This window comes from Scyliorhinus torazame, chromosome 16, assembly GCF_047496885.1.
Source record: "Scyliorhinus torazame isolate Kashiwa2021f chromosome 16, sScyTor2.1, whole genome shotgun sequence".
NCBI classification, from domain to species: Eukaryota; Metazoa; Chordata; class Chondrichthyes; order Carcharhiniformes; family Scyliorhinidae; genus Scyliorhinus; species Scyliorhinus torazame.
The window spans coordinates 42378132-42396970 of record NC_092722.1 but is presented as its reverse complement, the minus strand read 5'-3'; the positions used below and the strand labels follow the sequence as shown (position 1 = coordinate 42396970).

At 40.8% G+C, this 18839-nt stretch overlaps 1 protein-coding gene across 3 annotated transcripts in view; it reads left to right on the top strand.

The window, feature by feature from the left end:
- vps13d (vacuolar protein sorting 13 homolog D) overlaps positions 1-18839 on the top strand; it is a 333180-nt gene that overhangs the window by 137599 nt on the left and 176742 nt on the right. For 2 of the 3 annotated variants that reach the window (XM_072478413.1, XM_072478412.1), the window contains exons 36-38: positions 1361-1450; positions 4771-4911; positions 7378-7500. In XM_072478413.1, coding sequence (XP_072334514.1) covers positions 1361-1450; positions 4771-4911; positions 7378-7500 — 354 coding nt within the window. Of the gene's footprint in view, positions 1-1360; positions 1451-4770; positions 4912-7377; positions 7501-12440; positions 12516-14502; positions 14521-18839 lie in introns of all 3 variants that reach the window. The other variant, XM_072478411.1, reaches the window with a different exon arrangement.

Here is an 18839-nt window from a genome sequence, read left to right as displayed (position 1 = left end):
AGTCTCAGGATATCGCTGTAGGAGTTTTTCAGGGCATGTCCTTGGTCTGTTCAATGATGATTAAAGTTGTTCAAGTCCAGTTGGAACTCCTCAGATAATGAAGCAGCCTGTGCCCAAATGCAACAAGACCTGGATAATATGCAGGATTGGGCTGGTTACTGACAAATAACATTCGTGCTACACAAGTGCCAGTCAAAGACCGTTTCCAACAGTGTCCACCTCCTCCCCATTACACTTAACAGCATTGCCATTGCCAAATCCTCCCTTTCAGCAATGTATATTAACCAGAAACTTACCTGTGCCAGCCATATAAATTCTACAAGAGCAAGTCAAAATGCTGGGTATTCTGCAATGTGTGACTCGCCTCCTAACTCCCCAAAGCCTTTCCACCATCTACAATACAAAAGTTAGAAGTGTAATGGAATGCTCCCTATCTTTTTTATTCATTCATAGGATGTGAGCATCACTGGCTAGTCCAGCATTCATTGCTCATCCCTAATTGTCATTGAGAAGGTGGTGGTCAGCTGTCACCTTGAACTACTGCAGTCCACTTGCAGAGATGCGTGCAGTTCCAACAACGCTTCGAAACACGACACCGTTTTGAGACAAACCATCCACTGCATAGACTCCCTGTCCACCATCTAAAACATTAATTTCCTCCACCACTGGTGCACCATGACAGCAGTGTGTACCATTTGTGGATGCGCTGCAGCTCGCCAAGATTTGTTTGCACACCTTTCCAGCCCGCAGCCTCAACCAGCTAGAAGAGCAAGGGTTGCTGGTGCCTGGGAATACAATCACCTGCAAGTTCCCATTCAAGGCATATCCCGTCCTAACTTGGGAAATATAGTGTTGCTCCTTCAGCGTGACTGGGTAAAAATCCTTGAGCTCCCTCCCTAACACCAGTGTAGATGTATCGTCATCATAGACTGCAGTGGGTCAGAAAGGCAGCTCACAATCACCTTCTCGATGCAGGTATGCATAGGCAATAAATGTTGGCTTTTGCACCGATGATCACATCCCATAAATGAATTTTTTTTAAAGACAAGGAATTGAATCAAGAACAAAGTAAGTCTTGGACTTGTCATGGGCCAAGCTGTATATACTCAATATTGCATCAGTTTCCTTATTTTACGCATCAGCACAGTTAGCAGAAAAATGATTTAGGAATTACTGAAGGGACGTCATGTGTGCTTAAGGCACGAAAATTATTTCAGTCTGTGGAGGATTGTGAGGTCAAAGCTGACACCTGGTGAGTACAGATTCTGGGGTAACTTGAGATATTCTTAAACTCCTATCCGTAGTTTTAATTGATGAATCGGGTCAGAATTCGGTGATCGAGTTTTCTTCTGTGTTTTAGGACTATACTTCCTGCAGAGAGTCGGGACAAGCCCAGAAGGTTCCGCCAATTTTACCTTTTCCGGAGATTACTATAACCGGGAGCTGTCAGGTAAGATCCTAAATATTCCAAAAGTAATCGTGCTGAAGGTACACATTTGTGGGGACTGTGCTATGTGTGCTGTAGGACAGAGTTCCAGATATGCCCAATTTGAGAATGTAATGGGCCCGACCTATCTAATCCTGGATTTATTCTGTTAGCCCTCTTTTTTTCCGATTAATTTAAGTCTTTCATTCATTTATTTATTTGTTATTTATAAATTTAGATTACCCAATTATTTTTTCCAATTAAGGGGCAATTTAGTGTGGCCACCTAACCTGCACATTTTTGGGTTGTGGGGGTGAAACCCACGCAGACACGGGGAGAATGTGCAAACTCCACACACACAGTGACCCAGAGCCGGGATCGAACCTGGGACCTCAGTGCCGTGAGGCAGCTGTGCTAACCACTATGCCACCGTGCTGCCCTAAGTCTTTCATTTATTAACGGCAGATACAATGTTTACATATAGAATACACTTTGACGATACTCAAACTTGCGCGAGGGAGAAGAGCTGCTTTATAAATGAACTTTAGACACTGCAAATATCACTGATTCCAATGCAGTGGAACAAATGATCCACAAGAGAAAGCCTTTGCACTATTATGCCTGTGTGACCATTAGACTAAAGTGAATGTATAACAGGACAACGCAGGAGGTCGTTTAAATCTGTACAAGTTATAATAACCACTAGATGGGGCTAAAAACTAACTCAGGAGTGGGGGTATGTGCCACATCATCTCACTTGAGATGTTGGAAAATCATGCAAATACTGGAAACAAAAGCAGAAAATTCTGGAAATACATAGCAAGTTCGTCTGCGTTTTAACCCTTTTGTTTCATAGGAATGCCAAAGTGTTCTTGGGAACATGTGTCTTCTCTATCTAATGCTGACTGACCTGATGTGAATTTCTAGCTTTTTGTTTTAGTTTTAATTTTCACCAGCTGGTTTGTTTTAGGATTGAGGATCTATCCCTTCAATAATGCCTTCGTTGTTGCTTTGGCAATGTCCTGTGGGTCGCCTCTGGGTATATAATTTTTCGAATCGTGTTCGAATGTTAAATAGCTGCCTTGATTTTTCAGTGCAGTGGCATCAATAAAGGCATTGCTGGCTGGTTTTAATTGAATGTCCACTATGGAGAGTTGCATGGCTAAAGCTCGAAACATATTATGTTAGGCACATTTTTAATCAGCTTTTGAAAATGCCATGATGTAGAAATTTCCGAGAGATCACCATTGCTGCAAATTTGCAAACCTTCTGCCCTTTTCTGGCTATGTGGGAGCTTTTGCTTTGTTTGGTTCCAATCTCCACACTGTCTCCTCTCCCTCCCCCCACCACCCCCACCCCAGAGTTCATTGGAATCATTTAAATCACAATACACTGGAGCATGGGACATGCTACGTTTTGTGTCCATTCTTTTGATTTCTGGCTGACGTAGCATATTAGCTAACAGACTGCTGGATAGGATTTTCTAACACCAAAGACTTAATGTCTATACACAGACAACAAAGTCTTTCAGTAGTGGCCAAATCCCTGCAGAAAGAACAGAGTAGTAGTTAGTGTTGCTTGATTTTTTTTAAAGAAAAGGTTTCTGTATTCAGAATGTGTTATTTCCAGACCACATTGCTGTGGTGCTGGGCATTTAGGACAATATTGCTCTGAAATTTGCTTAATCTAAAGCGTTGAGACCCAGTTTGCCAAAGAAATGCAGTAATATATGGTGTTACTAAGCCTTAATGTTGAAGGATTTCTGTTTCAGATGAGCTGTACAAATTCAAGTCCACCTGTTGGTTGCCTGATCTTTTTTGGTCAATAGGGTGTTTGACACAGACTGTTAGATTTAAATTTTTGCCCAAGTTATTAAGAAATTTGTACAGGCTGACGTACTAATTTTGTCATGTTGTATAGAAATGCAGAGAGTTTAGATACAAATAGGCAGAGCTAAGACTTGGGAACCTTAAACTATGTACAGTTAAGCTTCCTGTTTTCTTCAGACAGGATCAAAGTAGTGTAGAATTGAACTATGCAGATGAAGAGATCTTAGCTTTGACCCCCCATTCTCTGCTGAGTTAACAAGCTTCAAGAGCAGTATTGAGCTTAGCCCTCTGATTCCCATGGTTGTCCAGTGACTGCTGCTTGAAAATGTAGCAACTGGTGCAGGCTGATTTGTGAGAGTTAAATAACCGGCCAGTGCTCTACTAGACTCTTGTATGTAGATTGCCCACTTAAGTGGCCAACTAGAGTTTTGCTGACACCAGTGGAACTCTGCCCACTTGAGTCCTTCAGCAGAGAGTGGGGGTTGTGAGGGAGAGTTGAAGGGGGAGAAATACAAGTACTCTATTCATTCGAATCTGAACCGTGGAAATTTATTTTAATTTTGGTAACTAAATTGTTGCTTTGTTTTAAGCTCCCTTTTCAGTTTTGAGACTCGTTTATTTTAGAATTTAACTGTTGCTGCACCTAGAAATGCTGCATCATAGAATTCCTAAAGTGCAGAAGAAAGCCATTCAGCCCATCGAGTCAGCACCAACCCTCTGAGAGAGCACCCTACCTAGGCCCACTCCTCCACCCTAGCTCCGTAACCCCAATACCCTATCTAACCTGCACACCTTTGGACACTTAAGTGGCAATTTATCATTGCCAATACACTTAACATCTTTGGACTGTGGGAGGAAACCAAAGCACCCCAGAGGAAACACACGCAGATACAGGAGAAAGTGCAAACTCCACACAGCCAGTCACCCAAAACTGGAAATCAACCCGGGTCCCTGGTGCTGTGAGGCAGCAGTGCTAACCACTGTGCCACCTCAATTATACACAGTGTAATTGTCTAATATATGTACAGCTACAGGCTAGTGAGGTTAACTGACAACTGAGGTTAGTCTCCCTGAACTAACATTGCACTAATAGACCATACCAAAACATGGTGTGAGAGTCAGAATGACACGCAGAAATGGGTCTCTGCAAGGCTTGATTCCATTTTTAATCCTTAACAGCCTGTTGAGCTTGACTGTAGTCTGGCACTGTGGCGTAGAATAAGTGGGAGGCCTCGACCACCAGTGAGGTACCACTGCTCTTAATGTTTTTACACTTCCCTGGTGAGGCGAGCGCCAATGGGCTCTCACTTCTAGTCAGAAGCGACCAGGGGCTCCAGTGATAGTGGCAGAGTTTGACTGGGTGGTACACCTGGCACACTGTAACGCAGATGTCCTGAGGAGATCTCAATATAATAGATCAACTGTTGAAGTATTTAGCAGTATACATATGTGAAACAAGTGTGCCATTACTAGTTTAGATATGTTTTTGATTTTCCCAATGTTATCACTTTCCAGGCTGGGAACCTTTTGCTGAGCCTTGGACATCTTTTCTGAGCTGGCAGCAGCAGGCAGCCAGCCGTCTACATCCACCGCGTCTTAAGTTGGAGCTGCAGGCGAAACAACGACTTGATATCAATATTACATCTGTCCTGATGGGTATGGAACCTTTGACAGTACTGCGCTAGGCTGCGCTTAGTGCTAGCATTTCACAAAAACGCAAATGTTCATTGCCCTTAATTTGAGGATCATCCTTATTCTTTTGGATGGGCCGTTAGTGTTGAAAATTACTGGAGAGTTTGATCTATGTGCTGTACCTGCTTGCCCCTAAACCGGGCAAGAGCCACTGCTCCATATTAATCTATGGTAAAGAAATACTGAAAGGATAAGGTAAATTACCAACTTATTAAAGTAGATGACACAAAATCATTTATTAAATTGAGCAATCTGGGTTACAGTGCAGAGTGGCACCAAGGGTGACATGATGCTAAAATAGATGGGAAAGCAGGAAAGTAGACAGTGGAGAGGAGATGAAGAGTTTACAGACGGATAAAGATAGGCTAGGAGAATGAGCCAAAATTTGGCAGGTGGAGTTTAATGCGGATAAATGTGAGGTTATCCATTTTGGCCAAAAAAATAAAGGCAAATTATTATCTCAATGAAAAGCAGATTCAAAAATGCATCTGGTGGAAGGCTCTGAGTGTCTTCATGAATCGCAGAAAGTCCACATGTAATTAAAACGGCAAATGGAATTTTAACATTTATTGCAAAAGGACTAGAGTATAAAAATAGAGAAGTGTTGTTGCAATTGCATAGGGTGTTGGTGAGACCACATCTGGAGTATCGTCTCCAGTTTTGGTCCCCTTATTTGAGGAAGGACATAGAATCACTTCAGTGCAGAAGGAGGCCATTTGGCCCATCGAGTCTGCACCAACCCTCTGAAAGAGCACCCTACCGAGGCCCAATACTCCGCCCTAGAGGTAATTTAGCATGGCCAATCCACCTAACCTGCACATCTTTGTACTGTGGGAGAAAACTGGCGCACCCAGAGGAAACCCACACAGACACGGGAAGAACGTAGAAACTCCACACAGTCACCCGAGGTCTGAATCGAACCCGTGGCTCTGGCGCTGTCAGGCAGCAGTGCTAACTACTGTTCCACTGTGCCACCCATGTGGTAGCATTGGAGGCAGTTCAGAGGAGGTTCACCAGATTGATTCAGGGGATGAAAAAGTTGACACATGAGGAGAGATTGAACAGTTTGGGCTTAAACTCTCTGGAATTTAGAAGAATGAGAGGGGATCCGATCGAGGTATATAAATTACTAAAAGGGATTGATGAAGTAAACGTAGGCCAAATGTTCCCCCTTGTGGGGCAATGTAGAAGGAGAGGTCACAGACATAGGTTGAGAGGCAGTAGATTCAGAACTGAGATGAGGAGGACCTATTACTCGCAGAGGGTGGCGGATTTGTGAAACTCAACTGCCCCATAGTGCTGTGGCGTCTGAATCATTAAATGGTTTCAAGAAGGAGATAGATACATTTCTGATTTTAAAAATGGGTTAAAGGGATATGGGGAACAGGCAAGGAGGTGAATTTGAGACCAGGAAGTGATCAGCCGTGATCTGATTGACTGGCGGAGCAGACTCGAAGGGCTGGATTGCCTACTTCCACTCCTAATTCCCAGGTTCCTATTGGTATGAAAGATCAAGAGGTAAATAGGGAAATAGTAATTACTTGAAATTAAGCTAGGATTTTAAAAGATAGGTTGGAAGAGGAAGGTAATAGGAAATGAGGAGAGAAGTTAACATCCTTGGAGATGTGAATTAGAGTAGGAGACAGCGAGATAAACCTTTATTTTGAACATAGCAAAGGCATAGGAAGGCAGAGCATATTTTTTGGCATATTTGCACCTTGGGAAAAAGAGGGAAAGAAAAATTTGAATGAGCAGTACCATGCAATATTGACCAAATGAAGACTGGGATTCAGCGGTGAGATAGAACAGGCAGAGAGATTAGCATATAGTCATTTTTAGATAAATCATACAGTTAGTCGTGAGAGAGAAAATATCAGAAGTGGCAAGGGGACTGTTCATTAGCAGTGTGAAAGTGTCTGGCAATGTCTGGGTTCCTCTGTGTGCGAATATGGCACTTTTAGATTTACAGTGTGAAATCTGCTTCTATGCATCACTATCGTACTTTCATAATTGGTTCTGTTGTTGTCCCTTTTCTTGTTGGAGGATGACTTGAAGAACGAGGAGTTCTGATGAAGTCTCTTCAGAGGTTAACTGACCTGTTCCAGCATTTTCTGTTTCTCTGTCATCTTTCCGGTATCTGCAATTTTTTTGCTTTTTGTTTTGAGACTACTTTCTGTTCTCAGGAGGGAGACTTTTCTCTGTCTCTTGAATTGACCTTCCTCAATCGATCTATGAAAAAGATGATGCCAGCTGAGTTCAGCTAACTTGAGGATCAGATCTTCATACTCTGTTCTGAATGGTTTAATATTACACGGTGCATAAAAGCACAATGCCATCCATGAAGTTAGACCATGATGTAATTAAATCTAAGAGCATAAATCCCAATCTAGTTCCCAACTTGTTACTGTTATTCTCCATATTGCATTACAGAGCAGTATAAGAGGACAAAAGCCTCCTGGATTGCTGATTACTGTAAGAAGGAAGAAAGGGAGTGTCCAGGAACATCTCAGTGGAGGACAGGGATGTATCTCGATCCATTAATGCTTGGACAGAGTAAGTACATCAAAGAGGCAAATTTACTTTGTGTTAGTTATTGTTAGCGTTAATCACAAAAATTGAAAGTGTTAAGCTTGTCTAGGTTACCTGCTGTTAAAATGCACCGCCTGGCAAGTTGGCCGTGAGGCCATCTTTGCATGATCCACAGTCAACACTGCGGGTTGCACGCATGTTCCCAACTGAGCATACAGTATTGTGGACTGGCGGATTTTAATAGCAAATGCAGTAAGGTTATAATTCGGCGAGCACGTTTCGCTGAATTGAAGCATGGGTCAGAAATTGTGCCGGTCATGTTATACTCCTGCTGTCAAATCTGTCATCACTCCAGGAATGGAGGGAATTTTCCATACTGAGTAATGGCCATAGGGTATTTTTAGAATTCTAAAAATGTTAAATGGTTTAGAACAATTGAAAACGTAGAAGCAAATATTTGCTGTGAATGTTAACAATAGACAATGCATGGTCATAGGAATGACTTTTCGGATAAAATCACAGATATATTTTTATGGGGTGCAGTTTTATCATGAGATGAAAACAATCACAGAACAATTTCAGTGTCTTCATCTGTTTGATAAATGAAAATCCCAGGCTTGTTGACCAGCCATTTAAAAAAAAATAAAGACTGCTTTGTTTTAATAATATAATGCTATTTTGTCAAGTGAATCTCGAGGAGCAAATATACTGCTATTAAAGATGAAGGATGTTGTGCAGTCTCATTACCAGAGCCTTGTGAGTTTGCCTTTAGCAAAAACTCCCTTTCTCTTTCCCACCCACCCTGCCTCCTGAAAAAATAGTCTCCAGCTTCCTTCTGTAAGCCCCAAATAATTTCAATTTATGGTTTTTACTAACAGGACCTGCTAATCTGTTTGTTTTATTTGGAGTTAAAGAACTTTGACTATATTGAAACAAAAACACTGTTGGTCAGTGGGTTAATATTTCAAGAAGCTTGTGGGGTCGTGTAAAATACTCAACAAAGGTTTAGCAAGAGGGTGCCTTCAAAGTAATCTTTTTATCGAAGAAAATAACTGCTTTATTCTCATTTTCTTTGCTATTTTAATAACTTACACATTCCCAGTCTGTAGAATAGGTTCCCAAAATGGCCCTTGTGCTGCTTTGAAGTTAGGCTGTCCAACCTGGGAGCCAAACAGAGGTCAATTCCTATAATAGGCATCATTAGAGAAAGCCTACTTGTTGATCACTGGGCCAGTGGTAACATGGACTTTTTTTGGACTTGTTTTCTTGCAAAAAATGGAGAGTACCTTAAATTTAAGATTTCCCTTCTTTAATTAGAATTTGAATGGTTTCATACATTTCAATATTCGTCCAATAGTGAAGTTAAATGAAAAGCATAATTGTTAACTATTTAATATGGAACAGATGGACAGTTTAATATAGTTTGTAATATGGCTATGATTTTTGTGAATTTGGTATTATTTGGAATTTGGTTGATGCTTTGATAACTACTGGATTTATTCAAGTGGTTATAAAACTATTGAAAATGTTTTTGCTTCAAGTTGCTGTTGTTTCTTTGTTGTAAGTTTTGAAATTATCTTCACCCACCCTCCACTCACTTTCATTCCATTAACTATACCCTCACACTCTTAAATCTACAAATCAATATCAAGCACCATGGATCTTATCTTTACTTTGACCGTAACATCATTCAATTTAATGGTCTTATTCTGTCAGTTTGAAGCCTTAGTTTCTCTATGTTATATAAGTGTACTGCAGACCCAGTTCCCCGTCGACTTGCTTGCATCAGAATCAGTGAACAGTCAGTCTCTTGATCCATGGCATTATGCCTTTGGGGAGAATGACAGCAGGTTTAGTAAAAAAAAAAAATCTTTAATTGAGCTTGATGACACTGCAGACAGCATTTCATGATTATCTGTAGTTACCCTGAAGCCATTAAGGGTCAACTATGTAATTGGGACCGGAGTCAAGTATAGGTTTGACTGGGTAAGTGGAGCTTTGGAAAAGGACTTGGTCATCTCTGGAGCTACAGGGCTACATTTTAACATCCTGGGGTTGGGATCAGGTCAACGGTTAACATTTAAAAACTTTGAAACCAAACCCCAACCCACCCACTTCCAGCTTTAATGAAGGCAGGACAAGGAGCAGATAATCAATGACTCCCATCCCCCCCCGAGGAAATTTAAATATTTTTGACACTGTTACCCTCTTATTTAACCTGTTTTTCAGGTTTATCCGTGATCTGCCAGATTCCCCAGGTCTTGAGAAATCAGGCAATTGAAGGGAGGCTTCTTAAGTTAACTGCCTTTCCAGCATTCCTTGAGGCCAGGAGGATGACCTCTGGAGTTCACACCCACAACCCCCTCCCCGCTTCAACACTGCCCCTGGAGTCAGAGATCAAGCCCACCTGCCCCCCCCCCCCCCCCCCAAACCCCCACTTGACTGTACATGCCCGATTGATTTCTAAAGATCCTATGGCACAATTTTTTTTTTAAAGGGCAGCAGCAGGGGTTTTCCCGAGTGTCCTCATCAACATTTCTCCGTTCGCCAATGTCACCAAGAAAAGGCCAGCTGGTCTGTCGCCTCATTGCTATGTGCAAAATGGCAGTTAAATGTGCTCAAACAGCAATAGCTGGTGGACATTGAAGCAATTAATTCCATGTGATGTGCTTTCAGGCACCTTCTCAGAGACGTGAAAAGGAAATGTAAAAATCCAAGTCCTTTTTACTTGTTTTTGGATGTCTGCTTGCCAGCAATAGTTGATCTGTGAGCATATGGGTCTGACATGAAGGTCTTTACTGCTGCGATCTTACAAAAGATGGCAGGCTTGTAAAGTACTGAAACAACCTGGTTCTCTTTTAACTGCTGAGGTAGAACCATTATGTTCTGCAAGTTATTACATTATTGGAACTTAAGAAGTACTTATGAAAAGTGCCATTTTGAGGGTCATAGATGAAGCACTTATATTGTCAGTAATATTCGTATGGAGTCCTGTCTTTTTAACTGTAATTTATTTTCGGCCCTATTTATAATCCAGAGTTAAGCTTCTGTATCCAAGCACAGCTACGAAAAGGTTTATAGATGTGCAAACAAATGTGAGTTGTCGATGTGTTGTTCTCAGCAGAGACTGGGAGTATAGCTTCCGATATGCCAAATGTAATTCTGTTTATCACAGGTTTTGACTTCCTTTAGATTTTTCTCTGAAGTTTGGGACAGGACAGTGGTTAGCACTGCTGCCTCACAGCGCCAGGGACCCAGGTTCGATCCCTCCCTCAGGTGTGGAGTTTATACATTCTCCACCTATCTGTGTGGGTTTCCTCCAGATGCTCCGGTTACTTCCCACAGCCCAAAGATATGCAGGTTAGGTGGATTGGCCATGCTAAATTACCCCTTAGGGTGGGGTTCAAGAATAGAACAGGCAGGTTGGTCTTGGGTAGTGTGGTCATTCGAAGGGTCGGTGCAGACTCAGTGGGCCAAATGGCCTCCTGCACTGTAGGGATTCTATGATTCAGCAATAGAACCAATAGTGCGCCTCAATTTCAAGCCATGCCTCATTTAACCCATTGTCTGAAAACAAAAAATGGAGAATACTCATTGGGAATGATGCCTGCCCTATTCCTACCCTCCTCGTGGAAGAAACGCTATGTCTTGTGCAATAAGCTAGGAATCAGGCTTATTAAAAATATAAATTAAATTGTGAGCATTCAGCATTGCAAACCACTCGCTTACAGGATATTACTTAATTCATGACACGGCACAGTGGCACAATGGTTAGCACTGCTGCCTCACAGCTCCAGGGACCCAGCTTCAATTTCAGCCTCAGGTAACTGTCTGGGTGGAGTTTGCACTTTCTTCCTGTGTCTAAGTGGGTTTCCTCCGGGTGCACCGGTTTCCTCCCACAGTCCAAAGAGTTAGGTGGATTGGCCTTGCGAAATTTCCGTTAGTGTCCACAAGGATAGCTGGGGTTATGGCGATCAGAATAGACGTGGCCGGTGCAGACCCGATGGGCCAAATGGCCTCCTTCTGCATTGTAAATTCTATGATTCTAAAAGAAACAAATAAACATCTCCAAACTCCTGTATATTTGAGTATTGCTGGAAAAAGAGTCCTGCTGTTGAAGCTTTTCATCTTGCACTCATCAGAGCAGCCGTGAGAATGGCAAATTCCAAAGGGACCAACAATTTATACTGCATGGGGAAAGGGTGCTGATTGGTTGGCAAGTCATAAGTTACTTTAGTTTGGGTATCTCCAATGCACAGTAGTTTAATGAAGTAATATGTTTGAACCTTTCTACCTCAACCTTGATGAATGAACTGCTTCCTGATCAAGGGCAAAAGTGGAATATTTGATGCAAGCTGGTGGATGATTTATCTGCAGGACTATTTTATGTTCAAATGAGACAACTAAACCCAAAACATATAATCCACAATTAAATAAATTGTCTAACACCTGTCGGATATGAAGAACAAACATTGCTTTGCTATAATGGACACAACTTTTTGAGTTTTCCCCATTTCTGATATAATAATTTCCAACAGCTGAAAGGGCTGAGAGTCTTTTACTTTCCTATTAAGTGACTGGGTGATACAACTTTCCCTCTACTTGCCTTGCCCTCATCTGAAGCTCCTTCCCAAGCGCAATTAACAGTACCAGGGAAGAAAAAGACTGATAATCACTTGACTTACCTAGCTGTTAGCTATCATTGGGAGTATAGATTCACTGATGGATAAGATCCAGGCTGTGTCTAATCAGGAGTAAGAACATTAGTGACTACCAAAATGCCATTAATAGATATTCAATATAGAGGTAAGATTTGAAACATGACATCTTCCTTCATTACGTTCATCTTCATCTGTCATTTCTTTCCTTGCTGTAAGTTGGAACAATGTCCTTTTCTGTTCTCGGTTTGCCTGGACAAGTTGAACTTTTTTTTCTCTCTAACTAGACCTTTCTTTCTCTGTCAGGCAATCCTCTTGCCTTTCTTAGAACTAGAAGCACTGCCAGTCTGACAAACCTAGAGCGGCAGATATTTGCCAGAGGTAATGTACCAGGGAATGGGAGAAATGAAGAAAACGTCCCGTGGCTTTTATCAGATAAGTTGTAGTGTGACATACCAATGAAAATTAGTTGATACCTTTTAATATTTCATTTTATATGGCTTCAGTTTGAATGCTGATGAGAGTGCAGGATGTAAATGTCCCTTTGTTTTTCTGTTTTCTGTTCAAATATTTTGTTTCTTTGCATCTATTTGCTATCTTGCTTCACTGGCTATTTGCTTCACTGTTTCATTTAGCAGTGAAGAAGTGGCTGTGCTAGTTGAAGAACACTTCTATTGTCACTCTCTAATCAGCCATTTTTTTACTTCAGTACCTTGTTTTGTATCCAGTCTTAGTTAATGAATGAAAGAAAATCTCAAAGCTGGTATTTGCATTCAAATAATGGATGCTAAAGATCTGTTCCTCTTAGAACTTCTTGTGTGCCAGGAGGAACAGGAGTGCTCTGCCCAGGGACCCTTGGGGCCACTCCAGCCATGACTTCTTGCACCATCAGCCCCATACCACTCCCTTCCCTCCAATCTTCTAGATATCCTGCATAACCCTCTTTCCATTGTCTGATGGGACCATTGTTATGGTTTCCTAGCTGTAGCCTCCTGCTGGTAAATTCCAACTCCCGCCTGCTAGTCAGGCAGTCGATCAGGACGGGTATTAGGTGGGAGTCAGTGAAGAGCTATTTGAATGAGGCCCTGCCATTAAAATAGTCAGGGACTCGATGGCCCTTCCTCGCCGGCTCATCACCCACTATCAGGCTGCCCCATCCATTAATATCGAAGCTAAACCATTTATTTTCCAATCAAATAACTGTCAACTGAAGCACTGTTCTAATTGGCAGTTAGATTAAACGCTGGTTTAATCCAGGGACCAGTCAATGACCTGCTGGACCACATTTACATGGCCAATGCTTGGCAGTGAGTATAATATCCAACCATTGTCATTAGTTTTGTTAACTTTATAAATTGGCATTAAACCCCAGGATTAAACTGTAAAAGTGTATTAGAAAGACAGGGTATCTAATCTAATTTGATCTAATTTCTTAAGGGAGACTCTTCAGAGTTGCTGTCAGGAAGATCCTATTCTCACTTAATTTATTACAATATTATCACTAAGGCGTTGATATTCAATGACCCTGGACCAGATTTACCTGAAAATGTTTTTTGTATTAAATGATACTTGACCGAATGCAGTTGATCTTTAAGCATGATACTTTGAATTTCGGTAAGTGTAACAATGATTGACAGATGGAAAAATGTGGATTGCTACTTTTGCTAATTCCTGTTTATATATAACCGTTTTCTGTATTTACCCAATAAGTGTTACCCAATAAACAACAATAAGATAAAAAATTTCCACTTTAACTTTTAATGGTGTGTGCTATTTTGAGCGTTACTTCTTTGTCCTCTTGAGCCTGTTGCATGCATTCGGTACCAATCCAGATCTTCCCCATCAATTTAACAATTCTGGCAATTGCTGGAGCATCAGGCCAAGTCTTGTGTGAGGCTGCTTAAAATTGCAAGTTGTGGCTGAGTTTGTATTAGTTAACTGAAATAAGAGCAGTTCAGCTTGATGAGTGTTTTTTTCCAGTCAACTAACAGAAGACTCAAAGTATAAAAAATACAAGTCGGTTCTCCCTCATTTGTTCTCTGAAAATCTGCATATTAAAATACTGCACCAAGCACTCTGATTGTAATTTGAGAAGCATCACAATTAAGAGTAGCAGATTCATGTGTCAGTTTTAAAAGTAAATCTCCACCTCCCAGTGGTAATTTACACACTTGCAATTCATCTCAGACACAAGGTTTGCTTTTTTAGCAGCTTAGATTTCAGCTGACAAGACCAGGATTGTCAGACAGTTATTTTAAGGACTTTTTATTGTTCCATAGATGAGCATAACATAAATACTTTGTCTCTCTGTTCAGTATTGTTTCTTATACAGAATTGTTCTTTTTCTCTTTATGTTGTGCTTCTTAAGGACCAAACCATTTCCTAGGTAATTATTCAATTGTACTGATGAAAAGATTGTAATTAATGAGTACATTTTCACTTTAACGTTACTGGAGCAGCACCTCAATGGACAGGCTAAACGGATTTGGAGGTCAGCACTCCCAAACCACAGCCTGTAATTTTCTTGTCGTATTGCCTAATTTATATTACAAAAACACTTGTAGCTAAAGCTATAAACAATTTATTAACATTAACTGTGGGTCAAATATATAAAGAACAACACTTGAATAACAGCATTAACATGCACAAGCAACCTCTCTCTTCCAGCTCCCCAGTCAGTCTGAAGTCACCTGACTCGAACATTCACTTATATACTAATGAGACTCCTAGTGGTCAGTCGGTGAATTACAGCACAACCATGATATCACTACATCCCCTTTCCTTTGAAGGAATAAATTAATACATTATCATCAGTATATTTATATGTGATATCATTAGCCTGTGTGTCTAACAATATTAACCTTTTCTTTTAATTTTTTTTAACTGGCTTAATAAATAAATATATATATATATATTATATATATCTATATATGAACAGCAAGCATATATGTACAAATAGTCCGAATCTACAAATTGAGTCAATCAGGTTTTCTTCTGACTCTGGTTGATCTTCTGTTGATTCTGATGTAGATTCATCATCCATCACATTATTGTGAAAGTCTTCCCTGGTTTTCAAGAACGTGCGACGATTTCTTCTTAAAACCAACCTGTCCTTTGTTTGTACATTGTAAGAATGAGGTACTACTTCAAGTACAATGGCTTTTTTCGACCAATTGCCTGAATCTTCTATTCTCACAATGTCACCACTACTCAGAGGTGGTAAAGTTCTAGACTCTCTATCATAGAACTGCTTCTGTTTTGCTGTAATGTTTTGCATTTCCTGCAGTACCATTGCATTCTCCTCCTTTTCCAAGTATGGAAATGTCGTACGCAACCTTCTATTCATGAGTAACTCTGCTGCCGATCTACCATGTGACAGTGGTGACACTCTGTAACTCAATAGTGCGAGATATGAAAAACTTATTGTCACAAGTAGGCTTCAAATGAAGTTACTGTGAAAAGCCCCTAGTCGCCACATTCCGGCGCCTGTTCGGGGAGGCCGGTATGGGAATTGAACCCGTGCTGCTGCCTTGTTCTCCATTACAAGCCAGCTATTTAGCCCATTCTGCGCAGTTAAAGCAAGGACCGTTGTCACTCATGACGACTTGAGGAATTCCATATCTAGCAAAAATTGACTTGGTATGCAGTATTACACTGCTTGCCGTTATGCTTGACAGTAGAGGCATTTCGGGATAGTTTGAAAAATAGTCTATGATAATTACATAATCTTTCCCTCGTAGGTGAAAGAGATCCATAGCTACTTTCTGCCATGGCGCCGTAGGTAAATCAGATATTTGCATAGGTTGTCTTGTTTGCTTGCAACGATGCACCTCGCATGTGTCACATCCTATCAATATCCTGATTTATACCTGGCCAGTAAACAGAGTCACAAGCTCTCTATTTACACTTCTCAACCAGAGTTGCCCTTCATGTATCCTCTTAAGTACATCCTTGCGAAGAGATTGAGATATAACTATGTTCAATTGAAGTACCATTCCATTAATGATACTGAGTTCAGATCTTATATTGTAGAACTCCATACATTGACCTCTGGGCCAGTCTGAGTTGATGTTCCTCATCACCTCTTGAAGAGTTTGATCCTTCCAGGTCTCTTGGATATTGCGTAGTTTTGTGTCTGATACTGGTAGGAGTGTGGAAATAAGATTGACATTCAGATCTACATCTTCAGCAATTTCACTACTAATATTTTGTATCGACCCTCTTGATAATGCATCTGCGAAGAACAAATATTTGCCTGGCGTGTAAATGAAGTCATGGCGCTGTAACTTCATCATCAACCTCGGAATGTGTGGAGACATTTGGTTGAGATTCTTCTTGATAACCAAAGGACAATTATCTGTCTCAACTGTGAAAGTTGGAGGCCCATATACGTAGACGTGGAATTTCTCCAAGCCTACAACTAAACCTAGGCATTCTTTTTTGATTTGAGTGTACCTGCTCTGTTGTCATCATGGATCGTGATGCATATGCGATTGGTTCCCAATCGTCATGCTCGAGTTGCAGAAGAACTGTTCCTAGACCATCTTTCAAATTGTCTGTTGACACTTTAATCTGCTTAATTAGGTCAAAAAATGTGAGAATTGGTGTGGTTAGTGAAGTCTTGAGCTTCTTCCACTCGTGCTCATGTTGCTCAGTCCAAGTGAAATCCGTAGTCTTGAGCAAGAGGTCACAGAGATGTGTTGTTTTTGCTGACAGGTTTGGAATGAATTTTCGTATAAAATCGATCATACCAATCACTCTTAAGTTGGTTTTCTTGTGTGGTTTTGGCATGTTGAGAATTGCTTGGATTTTGTCCTTGTCAGGTTCAGTGCCATGCTATGAGAACTTGTCACCTAGGAATGTGACCACAGTTGCTCCAAATTGGCACTTTTGCCTGTTGAGCTTCAGCCCATTTCTCCTGATGCACATTAAAACTTTAAGCAACCCCGTATTGTGCTCTTCTGTGCTTGAGCCCCAAATGATGATACCCATGTACGCAAGGACACCTGAGATGCCTTCGATTATGTGCTCCATGGCATGGTGAAAAATTTCAGATGCCAAAATTATGCATTCTCAGAAAGCAGTACTGTCCAAATGGCATATTAAAAATACAGTACTTTGTTCCTCTAGTTTTAGCTGCCAGAAACCGTGAGATGTGTCAAGTTTCGTAAAGAACTGTGCACCAGCCATCTCAGATGTGACCTCCTCAAGCTTTGATATTTGATTGTGTTCTCTTTTGATATTTTTGTCAAGATCTTTGGGATCCATACAAATGCGAATATCGCCACTCTTTTTCTTTACATATGCCATGGAATTTACCCAATCGGTTGGTTCTTCTATCTTTCTGATTACTTCTAATTTTGTCATTCTGACTAGTTCCTTTTTGAGGCGACCCCGAAGTGGTGCAGGTACTCTTCTTGGTGCATGGATCACAGGTTTGGATCCTCTTGATTTGTATCTTGTAGGGGAATGATAATGTACCAAAACCTGTGAATCACTGAATTTGCTGATAATGTTCTCAGAATCATTGGAGTGTTGATCCAATCCTTTGTGGATGCTATATACCAACTGTACTAGACCTAATTCTTCACAGGACTGATACCTAATAATGAATCCAAGCCCTTGGATACAATATAGAATGGGACGGAATAAATTTGTGTTCTTCACCACCACACTCAGGTCACAAGCACCATAACCTATAATGCTTGAACCATTATAATCTCTTAGAGATATTTTGTGGTTTCTTCTATTCAGCTGAATTTTCAGATTTTTAAAAATCAATCATGCTGATTTAATTGGCTTTGGCACCAGTGTCTAACCTCAATTGGACCACTGTACCATTCACTTCAAGTGTTAGCAGCTATTTGTCCCCATCAACTGCATTTATTTTAAATGGAATATCAGTTTGCTTTTTTTTTAAGTGCTGGAGAATTTTTTGATGTCTCCAAAACATCAATGTTGGAGTAATAACTCTGTTATTACTCCAACATACAATGATGCTTCATCACTGCTGACTGCCTCTTCCACTGTGCCAACTGATCTAGGGTTGAGCTTAGTGTAACAATTCTGAGCAAAGTGATTTTTCCTTTGCGCCTGGAACAAAACTTGCCAAACGCTGGACGCTTCCTTAATTTGTGCCTTTGACCACATCTTTTACACAGAAATACTTTGTCCAGATCTTTAACCTGTTTGTTGGTGTGCGAGGAGCTACAGAAACTTTCCCGTCTTTTTTTGGAAGTTTCCTTTTTTGGAAAAAGGACTGCATCCGGAGTGCTTTCCTCCAAGAAAATGCCGTCTTAACTGAGAAACATTTTAGAATGCTGTGCTGCTAGCTTGTGAGCCTGATAAATCTTAACTGTTTTTTCCAAAGACAGCTCTGATTCCCACAGCAACTGTTCCCTCAGCTTATTTTAATTCACACCAAACATAATCTGGTCCCAAATCATGGAAGATTCCACCACACAAATATTACAGGTTTTCGCTTTTAAATCAGTGATGAAATAACCTATGGATTCTTCTGTCTTCTGTAAACATGATCTAAACACACAGCGTTCATAAATTTAATTCTTTCTGGGGATGCAATTTTCATCAAATCTTCGAATTACTTCATGAAAGTTTTAACGTATTAAACACAGCAATTGCTTCGGGCCTTGCCGCTGTTAGGAGCATTGCTACCTTACACAAATCTGATTTATCTAAATTTAC